Source organism: Manacus candei, unplaced genomic scaffold (assembly GCF_025592945.1).
Source record: "Manacus candei isolate 608988 ecotype Guabito, Panama unplaced genomic scaffold, ASM2559294v1 h1tg000047l, whole genome shotgun sequence".
Classification (NCBI taxonomy): Eukaryota; Metazoa; Chordata; class Aves; order Passeriformes; family Pipridae; genus Manacus; species Manacus candei.
In genome coordinates this window covers 5,678,696-5,704,880 of record NW_026138095.1, presented here as the reverse complement: position 1 = coordinate 5,704,880, position 26,185 = coordinate 5,678,696, and the positions used below count along the sequence as shown (strand labels likewise).

The window sequence follows — 26,185 nt, the reverse complement described above, 5'->3', positions numbered from 1 at the left end:
GTTAGGATTTCAAACCAGAAGCAGAAATAAGACAATTGCCAGTTTTACCTGCTCTCTTGAATGTGGCAGTGTCTTGTTAAATTAAGAACGATATTTTTCTGTGACAAAAACGAAGCAGGGGATTTTATATTCTTAAAATGACAGCAATGTTTGGATGTGAGGAAAGCACAGAATAACACTGAGGATGCATTTTAAGAAGTCTTGTCTGTCAGATGTTTGTGGAAGTCTTTGCCCAGCCCATGTGGGCAGGAGCTCCTTCCTGCCTTCCCAAATGTTCTTTTGTTGCCTGATCTCAGCCTAGCACAGGCAGCCAGTGTGTCATCACTGCTCCTGCCACGGTGCAGGGCTTGCTGACCTCTCCTTACCCACTCCCTGCTGGCAGGTGTGGGATGGATAGGAGAAGAACCTGGAAGAGAAGGAAGCTGAAGGGGAACTTCCTGCTCTCTAAAACTACCTGAAAGGATGTTGTAGCCAGGGGGGAGTTGGTCTCTTCTCCCAGGTAACAAGTGGTAGGATGAGAGGAAATAGTCTCAAGTTGTGCCAGGGGAGGTTTAGATTGGATATTAGGGAAAAATCCTTTGCCCAGAGGGCTGTCAAGCATTGGAACAGGCTACCCAGGGCAGTGGTGGAGTCACCATCCCATAAAGTACCTACAGGACGTGCAGATGTGGCACTTGGGGACATGGTTTAGTGGTGGCCTTGGCAGTGCTGGGTTAATGGATGGACTCAATGACCTTAAATGTCTTTTCCAACAATTCTATGATTTTTCGACACGTTTTCTCTCAAGAGTCTCCTTCCCCTTTAGTGACTGGGTTGTTCACCTGTGACTTTACAAAATTATGTTCAACTCCTCTACCCTTAAGCAGTTCTCCCTCCCAGCTCTGTCCAACTCACCATCTCCAACATGGGAATAGCTGCATTTCTCCAGTAGCAATGTTGTGAGATGCTCCAATGTAACATTAAAGGTGTTGGGGAAAGCATCTAATAATGAATGTGATGTTATGGAGTTCAGTCTGTGTCATTGATCCATTACAATTACAATTTGTGCCACATCACCCATAAAAGGTGCAAAAAGAAGGTCAAAATACAAATAGTTTTTGCAGGAGACTGTGGGACACTTGATTTCCAGCACCATAAAGCCTGATAGAAGAGGAAAAAAAATTGAAATGGATATAGTTGCTAGTGATGTTAAGTTGCTATTTGAATGTAAGTTGAGGGCTCCAACACAGAAAGGCGTGAAGAAGCCCAGCTTGACTCAAAATAGCCAAAAGCATTTCTGGAATGAATGTTTTATTGAATTGTCAAAGGTCCCTTAGGATATTAATGCCGTGGTAGATGAGACGATATATTAGAGTCAAGTTTTTAGAAATGATTCTGAGAAATTTCACACCAGGATTTCCTGTTGGAGGTGCAGAGGCAAAAATTCAGAGGAAAGCAGGCACAGATCTGCCCTGAAGGCAGAAGATAAGGGGTTTTTTGTTTTGTTTTTTTGTTTCAGAGCATCCTGGCAGCTTGTTTCAAAGCTGAGGGAAGGTGTAACTGCCTTTTGGTGTTTATGTAAATTGTGTAAGAGACAGTTTTACACTTGTAGTTTAATAGTTAAGTTTGAAGTTGAGAAAAAACAAGCACAGACAAAACAAGAGGACATGGATTATCTACAAATGAGATAGTACAGCTTAAAGCAGACAACTACAAAGCTCTCTTGTTTCTGAATGACTTGAGTAGCATTATATTCAGTAGGGAAGGTAACTGACACTCAGAAGCCATAACTAAGCCAGTTATCTTTATAAAATAAGCCCTTTAGCTCTCTCTGAAAGCTTTGGTGAAATAAAGCTAGGTATTGGCAAACACTGCTTAACAAATGCAGTACATGGACTGATGGTGGTGAAAGGGGCAGCAATAAAGTCACATTTGCATTTTGTATCACCAGACTTTCTACATCAGACAACAGAAGCCAAAGCTTTTTTTTTTCCCATTAGAAAACACAGTCTGTATTCATTTGCAGGTTAATTTATGTAGCTGAAATGCTGAAAATACTGGAATGGAAATACCTGAGATGCCAAAGAGATATTTTCCCTTAATGAAAGAAAATCAGGGAATGTGCCATGCTCTAAAATGCTTAATTCCTGAAGAAACCTTTAGTTTCTTGGACAGTCTGCAATTAGAAAAGGTGAATTTGGGCAATGATTCAATTCAAAGTCTTTGAAATTTGCTTTGTCCATGTAGTAAACTATTTTCTGCTGGCAGAAAGCCTGGCCTCAGTTAGGCTGTGAAAGCAGCTCCTTACTCTGGCTGGCAAAGGGCCTGACCTTCAGAATGTTCCTGACTGCCATGCAAAAAACACACACACATTCATTTCTTGCTGCTTCCAGCTCCCACTGGAACTCCTGAAATACCAGCTCAGTGGGGATGTGCAGTGTGGCTTCCATGGGGGAATAATGTCTGAATGAGGTGAGGGATTGTGAGAGGTGCAGAATCACAGAACATGTTGAGTTGGAAGGGACTCACAAAGATCATTGAGTCCAGCACCTGGCCCTGCACAAGACCATCCCCAAGAGTCACACCCTGTGCCCCAGAGGATCATCCAAACCCTCCTGGAGCTCTGGCAGCCTTGGTGCTGTGCCCACTGCCCTGGGGAGCCTGTTCAATGCCCAACCACCCTCTGGGGGAAGAACCTTTGCCTGAGATCCAACCTAAACCTCCCCTGACACAACTTCAGGCCATTCCCTGGGGTCCTGTCACTGGTCACCACAGCTGCAGCTCCACAGGAACCAGCTTCCAACTCTGCCTCAGTGCAGCTCTGTGTCCTCTGGTGGTGTCACTGATGGGGACACTTGAGGGTGGTGATCAGCCCAAGGTGGGACTCGATGGGCTCAGAGGTTCTTTCCCACCCGAGTGACTGTGGTAAGTGAGGAGGGGAGGCAGAGAGCAGGACCTGGTGCCTGCCCCTCTCCCACCCCCACAGCCACCTCCACCTGCCACGACACCCCTGGGAGGATGGATGTTTTTGGGAGTGAATGGTGGGTGCTGCTTTCCCAGGAAGCCAGGGAAGGGTGTTTCCAGTGTGGCTGCAATGCTGGGCTGTGGCAAATACTGTGGTTGGCTTTGAATTCATGCCAAACTCATAAAATCATGCAGATATTTATGATTGTTGGTACACAGTGACTGGAATGGTGAAAGATGACTTAATACAAGCAATGTCTCCTGTGGGGCTTTGTCTTATTTTTCCCCCCCATGAAATTACTGTTCACAAATTCTCCCAGCTGTAGTTCCTTCAGTTAATCCTAATGTTGTGCCTGCCACCTCTTCCTTTATTTAATTTCTTTGTTATGTGCCATATCCTCTGGTATGGCTTTCACACAGCGAAAAAGAACCTTTCTGTTAGTGCACAGATGAAATGGAGCTGAAAATTACTGCAGATAAAAATCCAGCTCTTTGAACTGTAATGCTAAGAATTCTTCAACCAAAGTAGACACCTAATTGGAGATAATGTTGACTCTCTATATAACTTTATTACTTTGTCAAGCTTACACCATTAAGCATGTATTTCATTTCATTATCCTGCAGTAAACAATTTGTTGTGGTGGTGAGATAGGCTGGTTTGTAGTGTCTGTAGGCAAAGCTGTGTTAGACTTCAAATGCAGGTAGTGCTGTCTTTAGCTTTTGAGTTATGGAGCAACAGTGTAATTATTCTATTACCTTGCTAAAACATCTAATTATTTTGTCAATGATGGGAAAACCTGAGAACTTAAATGTGAGAAATTCCAACGTGAATGTGGCTGTTCTTTTTTGTCTTTGACAATTTCACAACATCAGTTTGCTAGGCTGTTGGGAGGAAAGGATTCCATATGAAATTAATTCAATAGGGACTGTGTATCACTGAAATGATTCCTAATAAAATATTGATTTCTGATTTTAATAAGCATAGTATATATGCAAAGTATGTGTTTAGCTTTATAATCCATTTAAATATATACAATTTAGTTTTATGGCACAACAAATTACGTGCTGCTGTTTCTCCAGCCTTTGCAAAGCCCATTATCACAAGTTTAAAGGGAGACACACAGAAAGAAGGCAAAGGAAAAAGCTAGTTCTTCCTACTTATAAAGAAATGTTATAGAACTGTGAGCCCAGTATAAAGTCAGAATTCTGTCTCCAGTGTTCCCTCATCTCCTCAAGAAGTCCCTGAATTCTATTAAAAATTGCTGGTTTCTCAGCAAACAGCATGAAGAGTTTTTCCTGGGAGAAAGGTTTTAATAATTAAAATTAGTCAATACTGAAGCACAGGAGGTTATTTGATCTTGCTCAGAAACTGACACTTTCCAGAAGGGGAAAAAAAAAATGCAATCTCTCTGATAAATCACTTTGTGCAGAACTGGGAGTCAAGTAGAAGAAATTTGCTGCAGAAGAAAAGAGGGCAACTCACTAGGGAAATAGGTTTGCTCAAAACAATTGTGAGTTTGAACATCAAGGTTGAGATTTTTAGGACATTTCCAGAAAAAAATCTGTAAGACTCTCAGGATGAGATGTAAAAATGCATTTGTTAGTACTTCAGGGCATTGCATCTCTCAAACACATGACATAAAGTTGCTGTTGTCTCTTGTGCTCCAGTCCAAATTTCAATTTGTCTACCTTTTCCCCTGTAATTTCAACTAAACTCGGCTGCTTTATCAAGTCAGTCTGTATTTCTGTGCAGAACTGAGGCTACCCACCTTCATTTAATAGACTCACATTTTGCTCCAGTAGCCCCTGTCAACTCTGGGCTGTGCCAGCAGATGAAAAGATGAAATCAAAAACATGCTTGTGGATGTCTGTGCCCAGCATGGGCTGGATTCCCTTTGAGCCATGGAAAACCAGACTGCCCTATAATGATGCCTGTGCCACCTAAGTCCACGTGGTTTTCCTTGCCCTTATCCAGACCCGTATATTCCCCTGTTTTTATGAACACCAAACCTCTCCCCTGTCCTTTTCTGACCCCTTTCTTCCCCTCACTTAAAATCTGCCACTCTTCTAAAGTTAGCACTGCTATCCAGCTGTTCCCTCCCTCACTGTGCATTTCCTAGAGAAGAAAATGGCCCTTAAACACCCCCTAGTTTCCTGTCACAGTGGTGTTCAGAGGTTATGAATATATGCCTGAGACCAGACTGCTGCTTTCCCAAGGGTCTGTCACAGTGGGAAGGGGCAGTGCTGCTGCTCTGCCCTCTGCATCGCTCTGAGGATGTCACAGGTTGCTCTTGCAAGTGTTTCTGAAAGCCCAGAAGAATAAGTTCAGCTGCTCTGGCAGGTTGCAGTGTCTCACCTTTTCTTCATACTAAACTGTGTCTTTGCATTCTGATTTTTAGCTTTGTTGTCGCATAATTAGGATCAATAAATTTCAGAAACACCAAACCCAAATTTCACATTAACTTAACCGTGTTTTAAAGACATTATTCTATCTTGTCATAGAAAGAGGGACATACAACCTAAATGTAAGGAATGATGTTGCAATTCAGCAGAATTGATGTTGAGGCTGAAAAAACCCCTCAACCTCCTGAATTACTTTGACTTGTTTGATTCACCCTGTTTGATCTCTCTCTGTGGCAGATCAGATGAGACAGCAGAGAAGGGAGGCAAAAAAAGACTATATGGGCAAGAAAACTACTGGATGCACAACCATCTTTTCTGTTCCCATTTCCCAATTTTGGAGCACTAAACTTTTACATTTCATAACTTTTTTTAGCGAAGTTTATTCTTTGTTATCTGAAGCACTACAAAGTGCTGTTTTGAAAAAAAAAGATAACAGAACTGCCTTTCTCATAGAAGATAACTGGGAGAACTGACACAGGCTTGATCTGCTCATACTCTGAGTAGGGATATGTGAAAGTACTACTTTTGATTAATGAGTTGATGCTTTTATTATATTTACTAGAACTTCTAAATTTTTAGTAAGGAACAATAGCACAGAAAATACTTTTCAGCACATTTTTCTACTACTCAGTAGAAGGAGAACACCTTGGGGTTGGGGCCTGGCATCTGGTGACTGTCACAAATCTTCCTGATATCAGGGGTTTAATGAGCAGGACAGGGACAAGTTATGGAGGCTGAGAACATCAGAGAAGTTTGCTCACAGATCTGTGCAGTTTTATCCCCTCATCATATTTACACTGTTCTTGGCCAACCTGAGGTCTGGTGAATAAACCATTTCACAATGGATAAAAATAGATCTGATTTGACAGTGTAGTTGCTGTTACTTGAAAAGACCCAGATAAAACACCACAGTCCCTTTGGCTGAGGTTGGATTGCAGGTCACAGTTTGCAGAGTAGATGAGACAATGTTATGGGAGTGATGTTATGGAATCACTCAATTGCCAATGACTTCTGCAGCATCTGCTTGTACCTTCCAGGAACTCTGCTCCAACAAAGTGCCTTTGACCACACAGGCCCATCTGTATCACTAAAACAAGCTCTAATCTCAGTACAGACAAAACTTCAGAGCAAAGAAAGGTAGGAACGAGGAACAAACTCCTCTGCAGTCAGTGAGGCAAACGGATCAAAGGCAGGGGAAGCAGCAGCTGGGGCTCTGCCAGCTCCTCAGACACTCTTCTTTCTGGTTCCTCTACTTTCAACAACAAATGGGGAGAAGGGTAAAGCTACTTACAGTAATAAAAACAAGAAAGACCTTGGTGCAATCTACCTAAAGCAGGAGCTGCTCACATTGCTTCAGAATAGGAGGAGGAGGAAAATTTTTCATGAATCAAAACAGCAAAGACAGCTTCTTAAGCAACAAAGGAAAATATTTTCACCTAACCAACTATTAGCAGTGGATTGTTCATTCAAACCAGCTTAGCATTCACTTTCTGCTGGTTTTACCTCACACACACACACACACACACATATATATTTATGCATACACACACATATATAACTTGTAGCTCTCACTGTGCTGACCATTTGAGAAAAGTTGGCCCAAAAACTTGGCTTTCAAAGGCTTCAGATTTCAAAGGCTGTGCTGTTCTTTCTCAAGTCATGGGCAATAGTTTCACTGTCTGCAGCTGGAGGTGTTCACACAGCCCTAAGTGGCTCTTTTATTTTTGCATGTAGTGTCACTGCTGGAAATTAGATTTCCAGTATGAATTAAAATTACAAGGGAAGCATGTCATTGTTATCATAGTGTAGTTTGCTTTGTAGAAACTGGTATGGCTCCACTTGCTCACAGATGAATGGTGTAAGAAAGGTGTACAGATGAAATGTGTGCATGTTAAGGGTTGTTCTGTTTGCTTCATTAACAGCAATTCGATGAACAGTTGTCCAGTTACAGATCTCCTGATTAGGATCAATCAACATCTCAAAGTTTGAAGACTGTCAAAATAATTAAATGGTTCAATAAATTTGAGGCTATACATCCAAAGAAAAATTACTACACATTTAGAGACATTTTAAGAGATATTTACCCTATCAGCATTCCACGAACTTTGAAGATACATCTTGTAAATTATTTTCTCTGCTTCATTGATTTTTAATATTGTCAGTGCTTACAGTCTTACTGCATTTCAGAAGAAAGTACTTTGAGATTCATTTGGCATTATTTACTATACTACAACCTTCTCTATCTGGCATTGTTTTTCTCTGCCTCTTTAACATTTACAAGTTTGGAACTTTAAAAAGTAGCTGGTAAGAGGCAGGTTCAGGTATAAAGTGCAGAAGACCTTCTGGGTGGCAGAATGTTGTGTATATCTGATGGGAGATTCATGACTGTCCTTTAACACAGTTGGGGGTTGTGGTTTGCCCAGTGCAGTGTCTCAGGGTGATGAACCTTTGCTGTGGCAGCAACAGTGACCAGCCCTGCCTGTTTAAGGTTTCCATCTGCCACTAGGAATGAATTTTGAGATGTGAGGTGGCCAAAATCTCTGGGTCCTTTGCAAACACTGTGAAATCTCGTGTCCTGGTCTCCACCCTGCCGTGGTCTGTTGTCATGACTGCAGTTGACTCAGCCCCTCTGTCTCAGCCTCCCCATTTGTAAAATCGGCAAAATAATTACCCTGCGAGATAATTGATAGTTAATGGGCAACGTGCTAATGGCTGCAAAGCCAAAAGCATTCCAAGGGGTATCATTAGTGCCTGTTGTGAGCAGCCATCAGCAATTCTAAATATCCAAGGGGACCATGACATGACAGCTTCCAAACACAGGACATGTCTGAATTAGGTTTTTGGTTCAGGCCCAACTCTAAACAAAACACACTAAAAGGAGACAGATGGTCTCTTCCAGCTCTCCATTGCACTTTTATTTTCCTCTTCACAAACATTAAAGGACAGATTTTCATCTCAGTGATGGTTTTCTAGAATTCTCCATTTATTTATTTATTTATTTATTTTTTATTTTAAACTATGTACATCTTTAGATTTAACAATGGTCATTCACTCTGAGTTACAAGCTGCCACTTTCAGAGCACAAAATAAGGAACACCATCTAGCAGCACACAGGTAAAATTGATCGACTTCAAGCTGCCCAAAGATTGTTTGATGATCACAACCAAAATATTGATGAGTTTACAAGATCATTTGAAAGACGGATGGCATCACAGAACCGATGTGGTGTTCTCTGCTAGGAGAGAAGCCTGTGTCCTCTTAAAAAATCTCTTTTCACTCTAATCTCTTGGTAATTTCTACAGTATTAGCAATTTCTAGGTACTTCATAATTTGGTAATACCTTGTGTGCATCAAATAAGAAAAACTGAAGTTCATTTATAAATTCACAGTGGATGTCACATTTTAAATTGAGGTGGATTAAATATTTTAAATCCTAGGGGTTGCATCCTGTTTTTCTTGTATGGTGACCCACGGTATTGTGGTCCTGAGGTAACAACTGCACTGCAAACATACAACCCAACTTTACATCTGTCAGCATGCCCATGGTTTCACTTATTTCCATGGGATTGTCCATGCACATGGAGATTTGTGGGGATAGACCCTGAATGTGCTGCCCGAAAGCTCAAAATTCTAACAAAAGATTTCCAATCTACTTTGAAGTGTTCATCTTCAGTACTGAGTACATCTAAAAAATAGGAATGTATTTTCAAATAGGCCACAGGAAAAAGGCTTTTGGAACCTTTTTTTTTTTTTATTTTACCCTGCCATTTTTCCTTTCATCATTTTCCTGGATTTCTAAAAGAAAATCCTACGAGAATAGAACAGACTGACATTCATTAGAATCTGGAAGAATAAGGGTGATTTTTTTTTTTTCTTTCTAATTAACTGCCCCAGGGAATGGCTCTACCAGTCAGGAGGAAGAACAACTCCTCTATTGTGCCTTTTTGTAACTTAGGAACAGTAGATGGGGAGGCTCTAAGCTATAAATCAAACAGTGAAAACCCTCTTAACTGAACACACCCTTGGGCTTCACACAGAATAAGGCCTTACACTGATCACAAGCAGAACTAGTTGGGATTTTTTTAAATTTTTTTTTTTTGCTGAAACAGGGTTTTGCTGGAAAATGCTTATATGTCAAAACCAAAGTACCTCGTGGAGGGAACTTGATTTCAAAGAAATTTTTCTGAAAGACAAGCTGAGACTGTCAGAAACCTGCCTGATTTCCTGCCAGCTTGTCTTGTGGTGCAGCCAAGACCCTGCAGACCTGGTGCCTCCATCCCCATGACCTTCAGTAACCAGCTGGTTTTCCTGGGTTGTCCCTCCCCTCAGCAGGGCTGAGTGTGAATAAAGTCATGTTTGTGCAGACAGACAGACTGCCAAAGGGACAATCTGGGTACCAGCTCCCAGGGTCAGGACAGCCTTGGATGTACATGGAATTATTCCTGCCTGATGCCTCTTTTGTGGCACCAATCATGCCTAAAGCAGGAAGGGGGAGGGATGGAGTGCACTGTTCCAGCCACAGCAGCACATTCTCCCAGGCTCCTCCATGAGCCCCCTCTCTGGAAATGTCTCACTGTGACCACTGCTCTGAAGGTGAAAATGGAACAATATGTGCCAAAATCTAGAATAACCAGAGCAGTCTTGGTGTAGCAATTTGTGTTTTGAGTAAAACTGGCTCCACAGGTCAGTGCCACAATAGTCTCTAGAACAGTCCACAAACCTCAAAGCCACAAAGTAATTTCACACCGTGCAGAACTGGGACCAGAGCTCTGCCTGTCTCTTTGATTATTAGTTTTTGCCTTTGAAGTACAGGCACGTCCTGCCAAAAGAATGTGTTTTAAGAGGGCTTCAGGTTTTAGCTGTGGTGGACTGTTCTGCAAATGCTTTATGTGTTTTTAATTATGTTTTTATTGGTAGCATATTTTTGTGATATTTTATTGACCCTTCCCTGTTTTTTATGAGAGCAAGCAATGAACACTAACCTGCCTTTTAAAGCACTTGACATTAGTACAGTTAGTTCTAAGAAGTCTTTTATCATTTTCTGAATCAGAATTCCCTATTTCAGGCAAGTATGCTAATCCATCATTTATGTATATTACCATAAACTTTTTGCTCTCTCAAAATATATTAAAAAAAAAGGGATTCTTCTGGAGAATCTTAGCAGAGCCCCAATTTGAAAGCCATGCTCCTCTAATGCTTTATGGACTGAATTTTAGTGCAGTGAAAGTTCTGAGTTGAGAGTTTGATGGATTGGAGCAGGAGGAAGAAACTTTTTTCTGCACAACCTCACCAGGGTATTTCAGACTTACGTGGTAGGAGGCAAAAAAAGCAGTGGGTAATGAGAATTGGGTGGCTGAGCTCCTGTAACCAGGGATGCTGCAAGATTAATTCCTGTATAAGCATGGAAAATGATGGGCCTCTGGGGACTATACCTACATGCTGTGCTTTGGATGTAGACTTCAAAGCATTGAGCTGGGTTGGAGGTGCTGTATGGGACTGATAGCTCAGGCCTTGATCACTCTGTGCTTTGACTGTCAGAGGAAACAGGAAAGAAGCTGCTAAAGGTGAAAAGAGCAGAAATTTATGTAACAAAATAGGCCAAATGTGTACTGTTCACGTTGAACGTGGCTTGAAAAATTAAAAAAAAAAAAAAAAAGAGGTTTTTGATTCATAGGAACGTCACATTTGAGAGAACGTGACAGCTGTTTCTGGCCAGTCCTACACTGAAGGTTAAGCAGATTAAGGCTGTGTTGCCAACTGGTTCTGTTATTAGCAGAATTTCCAGGGACTAGATGGCAGGAGCATGTTCGTAGTTTGATAAGAAAGAGTAAATAAAATTTGAGATGATGGAAAGAGATGGCCAGTAATGGACTTGCCCTTTCTTGCTAAAATCCAGAACTCTCTTTGCCTTTGATAGAACTTTCAGAGTAATAACTTGTATATGGTACTTTTCTAATGTGCCTGTGGCAAATTGTCAGTTACAAAATGTTTCCATGACAGTTGGATTAAAAAAAAAAACCCCAACCAAACCACTGAAAAGTAGCTGAATGTAATGAATTAATTTCTCCTGAGTTTTAATCCACCAAATCTTGGCAGGTGTATGCAGTAATGTTGAGTTAGTTCATACAGAGATAAGAATGCAGACAGATAAAGGTGAGATATTAAAAGATAAGTGGAAAGAAAATGGACTTCAAATAAATGTGGTTTAACCTTGTCAATTCTAATTCTGCACAGTGTTAGCACTGATGCTGTTGTGGCTGCTATCACTCACATGCTATTTTAAGGGTAGCTATGCCTGAGCAACTGTTCTAAATGTAATAATTTTAGAAAGAAATGCTTCTGAAATGATAACAGAATTGAATTTTGCTTCCCTTTGTTTTTTGTAAAATATCCTATTCCATTATCTATCACAATTTTGCCTAAAGAAAACAAAATTTAGAAGTATATCCTTCTCAGTCTGTATTGAAATTACCTAGATGGTTAAAATTAAATACCTCAAATTTAAAGTATTTTGACTTTCTGGGGGGGCAGTGTATGCCAGGAAAGGTCCACAGTGATGGAGGAAGGTCAAGACAGTTTCATTCATGCTAAATGAAAACTGTAACTCTGCAACCTCCCAGCATTTCCTGAAAATGTAATAAAAAGGCAGCTAGAAATGACACGACTTAGTTGGCTTTTTACTAAGATATTAAAATGCCTCATAAGAAACTGTTAAACCTGAGGTGAAGGACAAAGGCCCAGTGAAGGAGTAGCAGAAGCTACAGAAATAAACTGAAGGTCAGAGAGCTGATGGTGAGGGTTCACAGCTGCCCCTGAGTGTTAGAAAGCAGAAATTATCACAAGGGAGGAGGGAGAGTTGTGAGCTGGAGTTGAGACCTAAAAGGATGTGGTTCCCCCCCAGCATTCAGGTCCCAAATAAATTAAATCTGCCTGATTTGGCCATGGGTATGAGCCAGGAACTCCCGTTTCCCCCAGGAGGACTTTGGCAACAAGTTTGGACTGTTCAAAGTTCGGGTCACGTCCATTGTCTGAAGCTCTTCCATTTTTAGAGAGTAACACAAAAATTACTGAAGAAGAGAGTTTCCAAATTGACACTCTCTGAGTACAAGGGCCATTCTTGATCTCAGAACTAGTTGGTTTTGCTTCACTTAGTCATTTAATGAGTTGTTGCAACAGAGACACGTGTGGTGTGTGAGTGCTCAGCACCAAATGGGCCTGAGCAACTTCGTTGTATTTTCAGTGTTGTGTCTCATTTGTCATTAACTCTGGGCTCTCCTGTTTAGGATCTGATCCCCAGCATCCATCCTCCAGTCCACAGGCACTGCCAGTTAGAATAGACTGGGCTAACAAACAGGGTATTAGGAGTTTTGGCTGTCTGATGTCCATGGTTAGCAAATAAACACCAAATCATCCAGTTTTATCCCAAAGTCAATTTGTTTGCAGTAACTGCTCCCTGCTTATTGTTTTGGTAAATCGTAAAAATGATAAAAATTCATATGCTTACTTTTTATTTTCTTTTCTGGTTGTCCATAGTAGCTCCAAGAGCTTTTGTACAGGTCTTTTGTCTTGATTCCTGCTTTCTTTGGAATGTTACTTTACATATATTTGGGGGAAAAGTTAAAACTTACAGAAAGTGTAGTGGAAAAATGATTACCAAGTGACATGAAACACAAAAGCCATTTCAAAATGAATGTAGTTTTTTTTGCCTACAGAGGTAAATTACTGTTTAATTAAAGAAGAATCATCCTGAAGCAAGTGAAGTCACCACAAGCAAATGATAATAATTTGGAGTGAGGCAAAGCGAACAGTTCATAAGTGACACTGGAGGTTTAGAGAGCTGAATGTTTTCATGTCCCAGTGGTTTAAAAGAGCAAATCCTACAGCTGCTACTCTAAGCAGAAAAACTCCACCTTATTGCTTTATGATGCTGGATTTTAAAATTGAGGCACCAAAGGGATTTAGATTATAGTCGGTGACAGACTGTGCTCTCAGTACATTGACACTCTCTTCCACTTCTCACTCCCTCCAAAAAAAAAGAACAGTTGGTAACCAAAAAGTAAACATGTGCAAAAAAATATACTTATTACTAAAGGGATCTGTTTCACTCAGTATCTAAGAAATTCAGCATTATTATTCCCTGCAGCAGATATTTTGCTGTGTCACACGTACATTAATACAAGCTGACGTTGTCACAGAGCCTGCAATTTGTCTGGACAGCTCCTGCAGTTCTGCTAATGCATGGAGAGCTCCTAAGATTCAGAAAAGTAGTTTCCAACAAAGGAAAGTTTTCTGGCAAGGAACATCCACGTAATGTGTTGACAATGAAAAACAACCCCAAACCACCCCTCTAAAAGTCTGCCAGTGCAGTTTCTTAAATTTCAGTATACAGCAAACTGTATCTATGGAACTTCATTTACTTGATGTGACAGTGAAAAGTGAATTTTCACCTCCAATGACCACACAAATACCCCAGTAATCTGACAAAATGAAAAAATGCAAGCCTGAAGCAAAAATCAAAATCCTATTTGGGTACCTGAAATTTAGTCTCAAATTTTATAAGGGGTTAAACACTTGTTCTAAAGCATCATTCAATCTCCAGATGGTATCTAATGATTGTTTGGGATTATAAAATTAAACGACTGTTCCTTTCAATTATATGTTATTGTCAGTCTTTCTGCTGAAGACATAAATACATAATTTCTCCCCCTGTATCTTTTTCTTAGTTTGTATCTTTGAAGAGCTACAGCTGCATCAGGTCCAATCCTGATTCCAGTTGGGGCAATAACTGAATTTCTGAGCCTTATACACCAAGAGAAACATCCCATTACAGCTTACTTCAAATAAAACCATTAAACTTTTCCTGTTTTACCTATCATAAAATGCACACTTAGGCCTATGGTATGAACTGTAAATTCTTCCCCTTGCCAAAAAAAAAAAATTAATAAAAATAAAAGCCTTATTTGTATTTCCACTGCTAATCAAGTTTTAGAAAGGTGAAAAAGTAACAGGAATGGTATTTGTGATAGGAGCAGCTGATTATACATGACATAAAATTCTTTATTGTTGATATAAAATTTGGACATCATATAACTTGATTTGTGTAATTAAGGGTTTTTCCCAAGGGAAAGATAAAACAGACTATTTCTAGAATCTAATTTTCCTTTAAAAATAGCAGTATGACTACAAGAGCACTAAATGTAAGATCCTGACTGCAGGAGTGCCCTGGTGCTGCCTGGCAATGCAGCCATTCATATAAAAATGAGTTGTACTTGCTGTGTATTTTTTATATTTATATATTTATGATCAGTGATTTATAGTTGCTACGCCTTGGGTTGATTTTATAACTTCTCCTGGCTCTCGAGTTCTGGGTATTTTTTATTTAACAAGAATATATTACCCATGACTTGAAGATGACTGTCTAGGCCAAAAAATTACAGGAAGGAACATAAGTTTTAAAAGTCAACTATTCCACTTCAACAGAGTTAAAGAAGAAACTGCTTTTGAAGGTCACTAAGGATTAAGATGTATTTTTAACACGTAGCCAGTGCAGGAAGTTTACTGCGTTTTGATGTAAAATACACCACAAAATTTTCTGTTCCATATTCCTGGAAAGTCATCTTTCTTGTGCTCTCCAATAGAGTAGTTCAAAAGGAGAGGCTTCCTGGGTAAGAAACACCAACTGCATTTTAATCGTTGCCCTATTTGCTGCTTACAGCTTATCTGGATGTCAGCACATTGTTCTCACTGGTGTCTTAATGTTCCTGTTGCTGCCACGAAGCCACAGATGTTTAGATGGTTTTACTGCCTGGCTTTGCACCCATTTCCAGCTTTTGGTTTCAAGGAACCACTCTGTCATTTCATCTCCCCTTAATTCTGTCTATAGTCCCTTTAAGTATATACCTCATACTGAAAATCTGTCACAAAAAGAAAAAACCAACTACAAAAACCTAATGGAACACGAAATCAAGTCAATGGAATTGTGTGCAGCAATTAGTTTACATTTTTATCTGCACACCTGTTTGTTATCCATCAACAAAGTAGCAGTTAAACGTGTACAATTCATATACTCTGAATTCTTTAAGAACAAAATAATACGACAAATCTGAGAAAGAAAACCTGGCATTCGGATATTCACTATTAGATTTTGGGAAATTATTTGCAGTATCTCCAGGCAGCTGCATACATTTCACATTTTGTAGCTTTCCCCTTTATATGTTCCTATGTAGCCACTGGGGGATAAGTTTATTTGTTCAATCTGCAGGTGCCCCAAACTTTCCAATTCCTCGCTGTCACTGAAGCTGTTGAGGTTCAGGCAGAGTTTGCAGGACTGCAGGAGTGTGGATGCTTTCCCAGATACCTGCACTCCCTGGAGCCAAGAGGGAATGAGGGCTCTTCCTGGGATAGCAGGTGGCAGCTCCAGTGGGGGATGTGTCTGTGAGCAGGAGGCTCGTTTAAAAGCTGCATTTTGATATGGAACTTAAAGGTTTTTGTTTGGGTTTTCTACTCTGCCTGGAGCCTCAGAGCATCCTGATCTGCTCCTCTGGCTTCTGCTCACTCTCAGTGACAGTCCTGGAAGTGAGGCCATAGTCCCACAGTTTAACAGACTGCTTAATCTAAATCAGATATTTGTAAGAGCAGATTTTGGTTAATTATTGCATATTATTTCATGCAGTGGTTCTGGAATAATGCATTCTGTATCTGACACAAAAATACACAGTAAATTAAAACATTACCTTTTATCTTCCTCTTCCATTTGCACTGTCCTATTGTCATCTACATTTTATTGCTGATTTCAGGTACAGTCAGTGTATAATCCTTAGTAAGCACAGTAAGTGTATAAGCCTTTATAAGCCTTAGCACCTTAAGGACTCCTTAGTCAACAAAACTTTTGCTTAGAATCTTGATTTATCATCTCATTGCATTTTGAGAAGTATTTTGGGAATGTTAGGAAATGTTTTTGATATGTTCTACTTTATAAAACAACATAGGTTTCCAAGTTTGCCTCCTGCAAGCTTTGCTGTCCAGCTTATCTCAGCAGCATTCTAGCAGCATCCCTAGGGATGATGCTTTCAAATCCAAAGGGCTCTGCTGTGCAGAGGGAGAGGAGGTCATTTCATCCTCATGTAGTTTAGGAGGAGAGACAGACCAGGCAGGCTGCTACCAAAATGGATCTCTCTTTAAGAGCCTCATTTCCTTCAAAAGTCAGTAGAGGATAAAAGGGAATTTCCATTGGGTGATTCAGAGGTCTTGAATTACCAGACCACGGTCAGGTGTGAATATTCCTCAGTCTGTACTAATATACTGTTCAATCCTATTTTCTGTTCTTCTGACAGGCAATAAAATCCTATTTAACTTAAAACATAAAATTGAATTTGTTTTAGAAAAACACAGTAATCCTGTATGGGACATTCGCTTCAGAGTTGGACTCAATGATCCTCGTGGGTCCCTTCTGGCTCAGAAGATTCTGTGATTCTGTGATGTGTCTTTTGGACTTTAAATCTGCTTTTTATGGATATTTTATAAAATTTTGGGTGAAGCCACCTACATTATTTAGGGAGGACAGAAGTGAATTCTTACAACTGCAGCACATATTCATCTCCCACTGGTTTTGAATTACTCCTGTGAGCAGTCTCCTTATACTTTAGTGATGACAATACCACCACCTCTTCCTGATTTATATTCTGTTTCTATATCAATTTAATTTGTTATCCTATTGACTTTCTCCTTTGAAGCTGAACATTAATCTGAAGGTTATAGAGATTTTACTAAGCCCTCCCCCCCTCCATTAGACATGTGTTCCCTCATCTGGTGCTTTCCTCAGAGGCTTATTTTTCAACATTAATAAGTGTTGGAGTACAGCAAACTTCTCTTCTGGCTGAAATACTTAAAAAGGACCTGCACCATTTCCAAAAAAGGCTCCAAAAGAAGACAAAGGGCTATGTACTAGCACAATCCAAGGACAAGCCATGGTTTCTTCCATAAATGATCCCACCACCAGGGTTTTGAGGAGGCTGTTTGGAACTGCACAGGCAAATCAGGGGTGCACAGAAGGTCTCAGTGGCAGAGCTACTGTTTCTGATTTAACAATTCAGAGCACTCTAATTCTGCAGCAGGCTGGATTAAATTATTTCAGCTGGCTGACTGGTTCTCATAGGCTCTCTATGTGACAGTCCTGCTTCCAAAAATATCACAAGTTGGATTTGAGACACTGATCTCTCTCATAAGTAATCCTTTACTATCACTAGAAGTTCTCTACTCACATAGACACGCCTGCAGTTAGAGAATTTGCAGTAGCCAGAGGAGACTGATGATTCAGAATGTTCAGCTTCTCCCTTTGATTCCCATTTTCTTGTATTTCTTTTTTTTTTCCTCAGTGGCTTTCTTAGCAGCAGCAAAAGTAAATCTCAGTTCCAAGCTGTGTGTACAGCTTGCAATATGTACCCATTTATTTAGATCCTCTTCTCACTTTCATTTTACTTCTCCTGTAGCAGATGAAGTCATTGTGTGTTTATAATCTGTCCTTGGGTTTTTGGAAGGGTGGGAAGAGAAGAAATCTATTTTTTTTTCATGTGTATTGGACTGTGGTCTCTTGTTTAAAAGTCTCCAGCCACTGAGTTTGTGAAAAGTGCATAACCCCAAATAATTAAGCTCCTTGACTTTCTGCCTTTGCACTGATAAGGCTGCTACAAGGCAGAACCATAAAGTGATTGGAGGTCTCCTGCAGCACATTTTTCATTTTTATGCTGAGAAGAAAAAAGTGGTTTGGATTTTTATGACTTTGCCACATGGTAAAGTTAAAGGCTCCCATATTCACCATGAACCTTTTTAGAGGTTACCTTTATATTTTAACAAGGCAGACAGTGCCTGAACAACAGCACTCTGGTCAATTCTGCTGTTTGTACTGCTGCTGTCTGAAGGGAAAGTGGTCTTTCTCATTAAATGATACAGACTGTGAAGCATTAAATCCCCTTTTGCATGGAGGCATTAGGCAGCAGACACAAATGATTGGTGTCTTACTTGGAGACTTTGCTTAAGCCAAGATTTTCTTTTAATCGTTGTAATACAGTAGGATGCTCATGCAAAGAACAGGGAACTAAACACACTCAAGTTTGCCTCATAGGGACAAATAAATGATTTATTTATTTAAGCATTCCAAAGCCTGCCTGCCTTCCCACTTACCAGTGCCAAACATATTGATGATAATCTGATACACAGTTTTAAAGCCTTTACACTCAAACTGTTTAAATGTTTGTTCAGTTATTCTGTCTATACTAAAGTGATAATTTGGGGCTAAAAGGTAACCAGATTGTTGTGGAGATCTCTCTTGACAGCCTTTAACACATAGTTGTATGTTAAAGCCTAGAAATTACAAGCCTCTTGGTATCATTCAGACCATAGCACATTTTGAAGCAATTTGCTATTTCTGGGCTACTTTTCATGCCCTGGTCCCCCTCCAGTGCTCTCCAGCTTGCTCTGGTGCCTGCCCCTTTGCAGAACACCTTTACTAGGCAATAAGGGGCCCTAAAACAAAGTACTTCCTTAGTATGGCTGTTAGGTGGGGCTTCCACATGTGTAGAGAACATTGCAGCTGGTTCAAGATATATCAGGGCTGTTTAAAAGCTTCTGCTTTGTCTGCTCCTGGATTTAATTTAGGTCCATGTGAGCCAATCTAAGTTTGCCAGTGCTGTGAGGGAGAGGTGCTGCCCTCTCCCCTGCCCTCTCCCCAGGCTCCCTTCCTCTCTCTGCAATGTGCTGATTTAATAAGTCTTGGAGACCTCAGCGAAAACGAGGGGAGAGATGGGGATGGGATTGGAGGAAGGAGTAGTAGGAATAATCTGATTGTGACCTACTGGAATGGATCACACTGCTTGGGTAACTTCATCCTTGGGAATTGTTTCCGTGGCAAAACAGAGGTTTTGGTAAAATCCATGGTGGGTTTGTCCAACCCAACTGAGTAGAGCAGTGAGGAGGCAGTGCCATGGGAGTTCAGTGTGCAATTAGCAGCCACACACTGCAACCCTGCAATGATTTTTCTCTGGTTGCTAAAGCCTAAGCCAACAAACATTCATTGCTATTCTTACCTGCACCAGCTAAATTAAACTAATGAGCCTATGCAGTTATTTTTCTTTATCCCATCTCCTCTGACAGCATTCTTCAGTGCAGAATTGAATAGTAATTAGCAGCAACAGTCTTGAAAGCACATGTTACATTATAGAGCACACACTCTATCAGGAAGTCAGCTGGCTTGTTTACAGCTTTCTCATTCCAGTTGTTGGGAACTGTAGACAATTCACCTTCTAGTGCTGAGAGCTTATCAAAGATCACTCATTTGCACAGACAGCACTTGTATGGGTGGATGTACAGTCAAAGAACACCATTAGTTGCTGTCTTTCCCTGAAAATTTGCAGCCATTCTGTTCAGCATGATTGATTTGCATCTATGCTTGTACTTTGGGAACAGTATGTGTTCTATAAATAAGACTTAGCTGTGTAGATGTAGGTTCAAATTAGTAATTAATAGCGGACCTTACTGAAACTTACCTGTCCAGCTGCCCAAAACTGCTTTTTGAAACTTTGAAAAGCACATCCTCAAAGGACAGAACCATCTCAGCATCTGAAAAGAAGGTGTCTTGTCTAAACTCCTCAACCTGTTGTTTGTCTGTTCTCTGTTGTCATGGGAGATGCATCTCCACAAAGTGATTTGTCCTGTCCTAAGAGATGCATCTCTGGCTATCAGGACTGATCATCCTGTGAAGATGCTAATCTCCTCCTATTCACTGCAGGGGGAACTCACATAACTACAGGAATCCTGCACATACTGTAGATCCAGCTGTGCCTGCCTGACTGACTGACAGCAGTTTCCACTTAGTTGGGTTTTCTGCTTTTATTAAGACTTGAGGTCTCTGTTAGCAAATACCAAATATTAATAGTGCTTTGGAACTCCTACTTTCAAAAGCAGAAGAGCCTACTTAAGTGTCAATATTAAACATTGCCAAACAAGGCTCTACATTTTTTCATTGTTATAGTCTAGGACCGATGAATTTCTAACTTAAAAACTCTTTTAAAAACATCTGAAATGATGCTGATACATCTTATCAAGTACAATGGTATGTTTCAACTAGATTTTTGCTTTCTTGTTCAGTCAACTTTCTGTTTGAATATTGCTCTTCTGTAAGCCTGAACAGCAAAGTAAAGACTTTATTTACTAAAGCATACTTAACTTTCAGCTCTTAAAGGAACCATACTTTATATATTCACTTATCATGGAATTTAATGAAGGCAACCAGAATTCAGTTGTGTCAGACATGAGTAATTTCATGCAAAAGCTGCCACTGGCTGTATTATACATTTATGTAGCTTATAAAACAAAGCCAATGATTTCCATCAATTATAACACCATCATTTGGCAACTCTGCAATTAATTTCTTACTCTAAAATAACTGCTGTTGATCAGTGCCAAAGAAAATGCCACACATTAACTGACTCATCACCAGAGTCTGTGATGAAGAGTACACATGTCAAGCTGATTACTCATCTCCAAGAAAATAAGTGCTTTATGATCAAAAAAATATTCTTTTTGGTATTCTGAAAGAATGGTAACAGGGATGTCCATTTTATCTTTAAAAATGATCCCCACACTAATATACAGTTATTCTGAAGCATTATTTTGAGTAGTGGAGTAGAGTTGCATGCTGGCCAGTTCATACCTGTGGCCCAAGTTGAAGTAGGATGGGGTATTGCAAACCTCATGCACCTCTTCTATGTAAAAATGTTCCTACATAAGAAAAATGGAAAGATTCTGCCCTGTTTGTCCCAGAAAGTCTGCAAACTCTAATTTACATCTTGGAAAAAGTACTCCACATAAATATTTATCCAGCAGGAGTAATGGGTCATTCTGCAACAGGTATCAGGATCATGAAGTTATGGTATTTCTTGGGACACTTATGGACATGTATTCAAAACACGAGTTCCAATTCTGCCAGGGATTACTCGTGCAGTCAACTTTATTTCTTGAGCAGAGTTCTGTGGAACCACCTCTGAAATTAAGTATCTCCTTATTTTTGCATGAATCAAAGGCAGGATGATACTCAGTGTAAAGTGTTACACACCAGTGTGTAGCAAAACCAGCACTTCCATACGAATTTGAGGCACTTCCAGTATTACTTTGTGGTTAATCTCGTATTTGTGTTTACAAGAGACATAAAGGACCCATCAGAAGAGACTTGATTACTTTGTAAGTAGCACAGATGAGAACAGAGGGTGTCTCTGCATACAATAAACACGGCACTTTCATTTTTAGATACAAATCACACCATTTGCAGTGCAGGGGCGAGGAAGCAAAACCTAATTCCCCGATTTTCAGGACGGATGCAGGGAAACCATTTTTTTACGGCGACAAATTAAATTTGCAAATACCTTCAGGCAGAAATGGGAAGCGAGTAATTCACACTGGTACCTCCCAGGAGGGTGACCTACCTCCCCAGAGAAGGCCTGTCCGTTGAGGAGGTGCTCTGATCCCTGGCTGTCCTCGCTCCCAAAGTGTAACCGGATTTCCTCCAGGCGGTGACTGTACGTCATCGGCCCTCCAGAGATGTTGACCAAATGCTCTTTGTCTAATCGTAGAGATACGTGTCTCCCTGTGTTATACATTGTCCCACTGACCTAAAAGGGGTGGAGGAAAAAGAAAAAAAAAAAGGCATTTTTAAAGAAATAATCCACAAATCTTAGAAACTGGTTGTATGTACTCGAGGATTTTGCTCTTCTCGCACCTTCGTTCAAATGTAACGACACATCTTGTTTGGAGAGGAAATAACCGACTTGAGGTAACGCTCCAACTTCTCCTTTCTATCTTATATTGTATATTCAAATATTTTGCTAAATCCACATGTACACATTTTAGCCAGGGGCACATTGTTAGCGTGGTGAATGGGATTGCTACACTTTTAAATAAGTAAGCTTTTAGAGCACTTTTTATGCGAGGTCTGAGTAATGGCTTCATTACAAAATTGCCGCACTGAAAATGGGAACATTTCAGCTGACATAAATTATTTAAGTACACTTGAATAAATCTGGAATTTACCTCTTTTTTCCCTTCTTTTAATATTTATAACAAAGTTACCCAAAAGTAAAGGTGCTGCAAAAAGCAGAGACATAATTATTCATTAGTAGGGAACTCTACTCCTCCTGGAGCTCCAGGTAAAAATTTTCACTGTCTTGCTCTGCAAGTCTCTTTGTTTTGTTATGAATATTTTATAGGTACAATTGCCAGATCTTTTAGCCATAGCAGTACAGAATGAATTCCAATTTGATCATATGTGTCTAGGTCCTACTATACCTCCAAAAGCTGTAATGCTCCCTTAGAGTCATCTTTATTTTTAAAAAGACTGAATGTTGTGCTTCATTTGCAAACTGATTTACAGCTGCTGTAATGAAAAAGAAAATGATGGTGGAAATTTTTCATATGGAATATAATTCTATCATGATTTCCACTGTCATAGGAAAGTTTCTAGATCAAGAAGTTGCTTAATTTATGCCATTAGAAAGTAAAATATGCCAGTTTGAGTTAAAGCAGAACTATGATTTATTTAAAAACATTCTGCATGGATACAAATGTACACTTGAATAAGATCCATTTAATTTAAGAAGTGAAAACATAGGAATAATATGCTTTGTTGCACTTCAATTTAAAATTAAAGACATGACTATTATGTATTATATCTCATACTACATCAGTACTATAGTAATTAACATTGCTGCAGTGTCATTTTCTCTGTAATACTAATTACTGAGTTTAAATGACCTGTTTTCTTGCACAGTATGTTGTAAAAAGTTCCACTGAACAGACTGTGCACTAGAACTAAATGGATAAGATTAAACAACTTTTGATTGTTGTGGTTCTTTACACTTTGATACAGATGTTCTTTTTTCTTGGTGTTTATTCCAATTCAAAATAAGCAGTAATAAATTTCCTACGAGAAGTAATAAACACAAATATTCCTACTCATCGCAAAAACCCACAATGATTTTATTTATAAATGCTCCTCAGTTTTTCTACTTGACTTGGCATGCATAATAATTAAATACCAAGTTTAACTTAATAGGTGGAAGAAGGTCAGTTTACTGAATTCAGTTTCAGTACACTGCATATGAATGACACAAAATTGCTAATCATAAGTAACAAATGTAGTTTAAAAACAAATAGGGGGAAATGGTTAGAGCCTTTTACATTTGGAAGCTCATGCTTCACTGAACCCTCAGTTAAATTTAACAGCTATGCAAAATATGCAGAATCCATTTCCTTACTTAAATTGGTACAAATCTCAAATAAGGTTGCCATTATTTTCTCTCTCGAGGTAAAAGTGACCCAAATAACCCCTAATATGAATCAAATAACTCTGCACAGAGCAGAGAAGGGAAACGATGAGAGGCAGATTCATGAACAGGAGTAACATTTGTCTTTCTCATTTCCCCCCTCATAAAAATGCAGTGCTTGTAATGAGATGATATTGACTGTTTCAAAACAGAATTTCCCCACACGGCTGCAGATGGAGAATGCCAGGAATGCAGTGAAGCCTCTGACATTCCTCATTTCTGGCCCCTGGGGAGGGATGAACACTGGAAGTGAGACTATGAAATTCTCCTGCCTGGGCACACAGACTGGACACCAGGCAGGGCAAACCCCAAGATCTTCAATACAAAAAATACAAGGCCTTGCCCTTTTATGTGCCTTCTTTGATGTAAGTGAAGCACTGGTTTTCTTGTTGTGAGGGTGTGCCCAAGGGAAGAGTAGCTGCACAAACCACCAAACTGTACCTTCAGGACATGCCCGTGTCTTGAGGGTATCAACATGTACCACCATCACCAGCAACTTTCAGTGGGCACTTCTTTTATGGGTACTTGATTCCTATAGGAAGTGGTGTCTTATATTTTCCATCTACTCAGATTACATCTGAATGAAAAGACTGAAATATTTAGGAACTTTTTTCATTTCCTGGAGACTGTGACTTGCCCAGGCTCCACAGCTGATGGCCCACCAGAACACCATATGAATTTCTTTATTGTAGTACAGGATATTGTCTGGTTTATACACAAAACCAATGTCTTATCACCTTCAGAGGTGAACATTTCAAGCGTAACCATTTACAGTTAGCACATAGAATCACACAAGTGTGTTCATCCTCAGCATCCATAAATTCATTTTCCACAGTAAATACTATTCCTCTTCCCTATGCACAGTTTTAACTGCTACTGCAGGAAAATGAGCTTCTGATCTTGTTCCCTATGTGAACTTACTGCTAAGAGAAGGATTCTCCATATTTATGGTACTGAGCCTTTAAAGTGATGGTGCACTCTCATTCTGCACCCTCAGCTGAGTTGGTTTTGAGGAAAGCAAAGCTCCAAGTCTAGAATGTCACAGTTGCAGGGGTTACTGACATATTATTTTCTGCATGTTGCACATTCCCCTAAAAAATAAACAGTATGAAGGCTGGGCACCTTATGGGAAAGAGGTTGCCTCTGCCTGGAACAGTCAACAGTATCTGCTACCCCAGAAAGCACAGCATTTATTTTTTATATGTGGAGACTGGATAAAATGTTACAGGGTGGTTTAAAAAGCTCACATAAAAGATCTGTTAAGAGCTATATAACTATTTCCTTAATGTGCCAGACTAATCTCAGGTGCTCAGTCCTTCAGTGTGATGGGCTTTGTGCCACTTCTGGCTCTGCTGTGAAGTAACTGTTTTGTTCTGTGTGAGTTTGACTTGAAAATTATATAAAGATGGAAACCCAGCAAACAAATCGGGGGGGGGGGGGAACAACACTAAATCTTGACCTCTTGTTTTTAAAAAAGATTTTAAAAAGATATCTTATGCGCTAGAAATGAGACTGCAGTAAAGAAAACATATTAAATCATCCATAAAGCTCGTTTGAGAAAACGGCAAAGTCTAAAATCATCAAAGTTAATGATCAGACCACATTCTCAGTTGACCCCATTTTTCCTCATAGATTTAGAAAAATTTTCATACAGGTAATTTTACCTGTGGCAAAATCCCTGAGTAGAAGAGAGCACATCACGTTCATGGGCTTCACCCTTAATTATGGAACAGTTCAACTCTGGTAGACTTTAATTAATTTATTAACATATTCCTGATGTAGTTATTTTCTATTTAATCTCATTACTTTTAATTCTTGCTTCACAGAGCTTTGTGCACATAATTCCCCAGCAGCATTATTCTCTCCCTTTATCTTGATGCAAGGCATCCACACAGGCACATGCTGCTGATATATTCTAGACTACATTTCTCAGTGAGATCTGAATCCTCCTGTGGTATAACTTGCTGGTTCTGTGTCCACAAAAAGTCCCAGTTCTGCCCTTTGAAAGGTGGAACACAGGCAAAGTCAGTGCATACATAAGAAACACAAACTCTTGAAACTTTACAGATCTTTATGACCATTAGGGAAAAAAAGTAAAAAAAAACTCAACAAAAAAAAATCCCAAACCAAATTAAACAAAAAAAAAAAGCCCCACAAAAAACAATCCTGAAAATATTTTTTTCCCAGTGGTGTTCTTTAACCCTGCATTTGTGGAAGCATTTTTGTTTTGTCCTAGTTAACTGTATATCCCGTTCCCTTCGTCTTTTTTTGTCCCCACAAATAGTCCTGAACTAAGTATTTTGCAGAGCTTCCTTTGTGTCCTACATCTTTGCATTACAGTCTGCTTTAAAATAGCCTTCAAAACCCCAAGCAGTAGAAAAAGAAGCCTGTTTCAGGGTGAAGCCATGCTAGAAATGTAAGCAGGGAATGCAAGAGGAAAAGGGAAGGAATGGGGATGGATCCCTTGC

At 39.8% G+C, this 26,185-nt stretch overlaps 1 protein-coding gene and 1 long non-coding RNA gene across 2 annotated transcripts in view; one reads left to right on the top strand and one right to left on the bottom strand.

Annotated features, from left to right (window-relative positions):
• The window catches only part of CA10 (carbonic anhydrase 10), a 185,834-nt gene that overhangs the window by 18,215 nt on the left and 141,434 nt on the right, over positions 1 to 26,185 (bottom strand). The window contains exon 5 of the mRNA XM_051798013.1: positions 21,822 to 22,007. Coding sequence (XP_051653973.1) covers positions 21,822 to 22,007 — 186 coding nt within the window. The remainder of the gene's footprint in view (positions 1 to 21,821; positions 22,008 to 26,185) is intronic.
• LOC127475834 (uncharacterized) overlaps positions 1 to 26,185 on the top strand; it is a 103,829-nt gene that overhangs the window by 30,267 nt on the left and 47,377 nt on the right. The window lies entirely within an intron of this gene.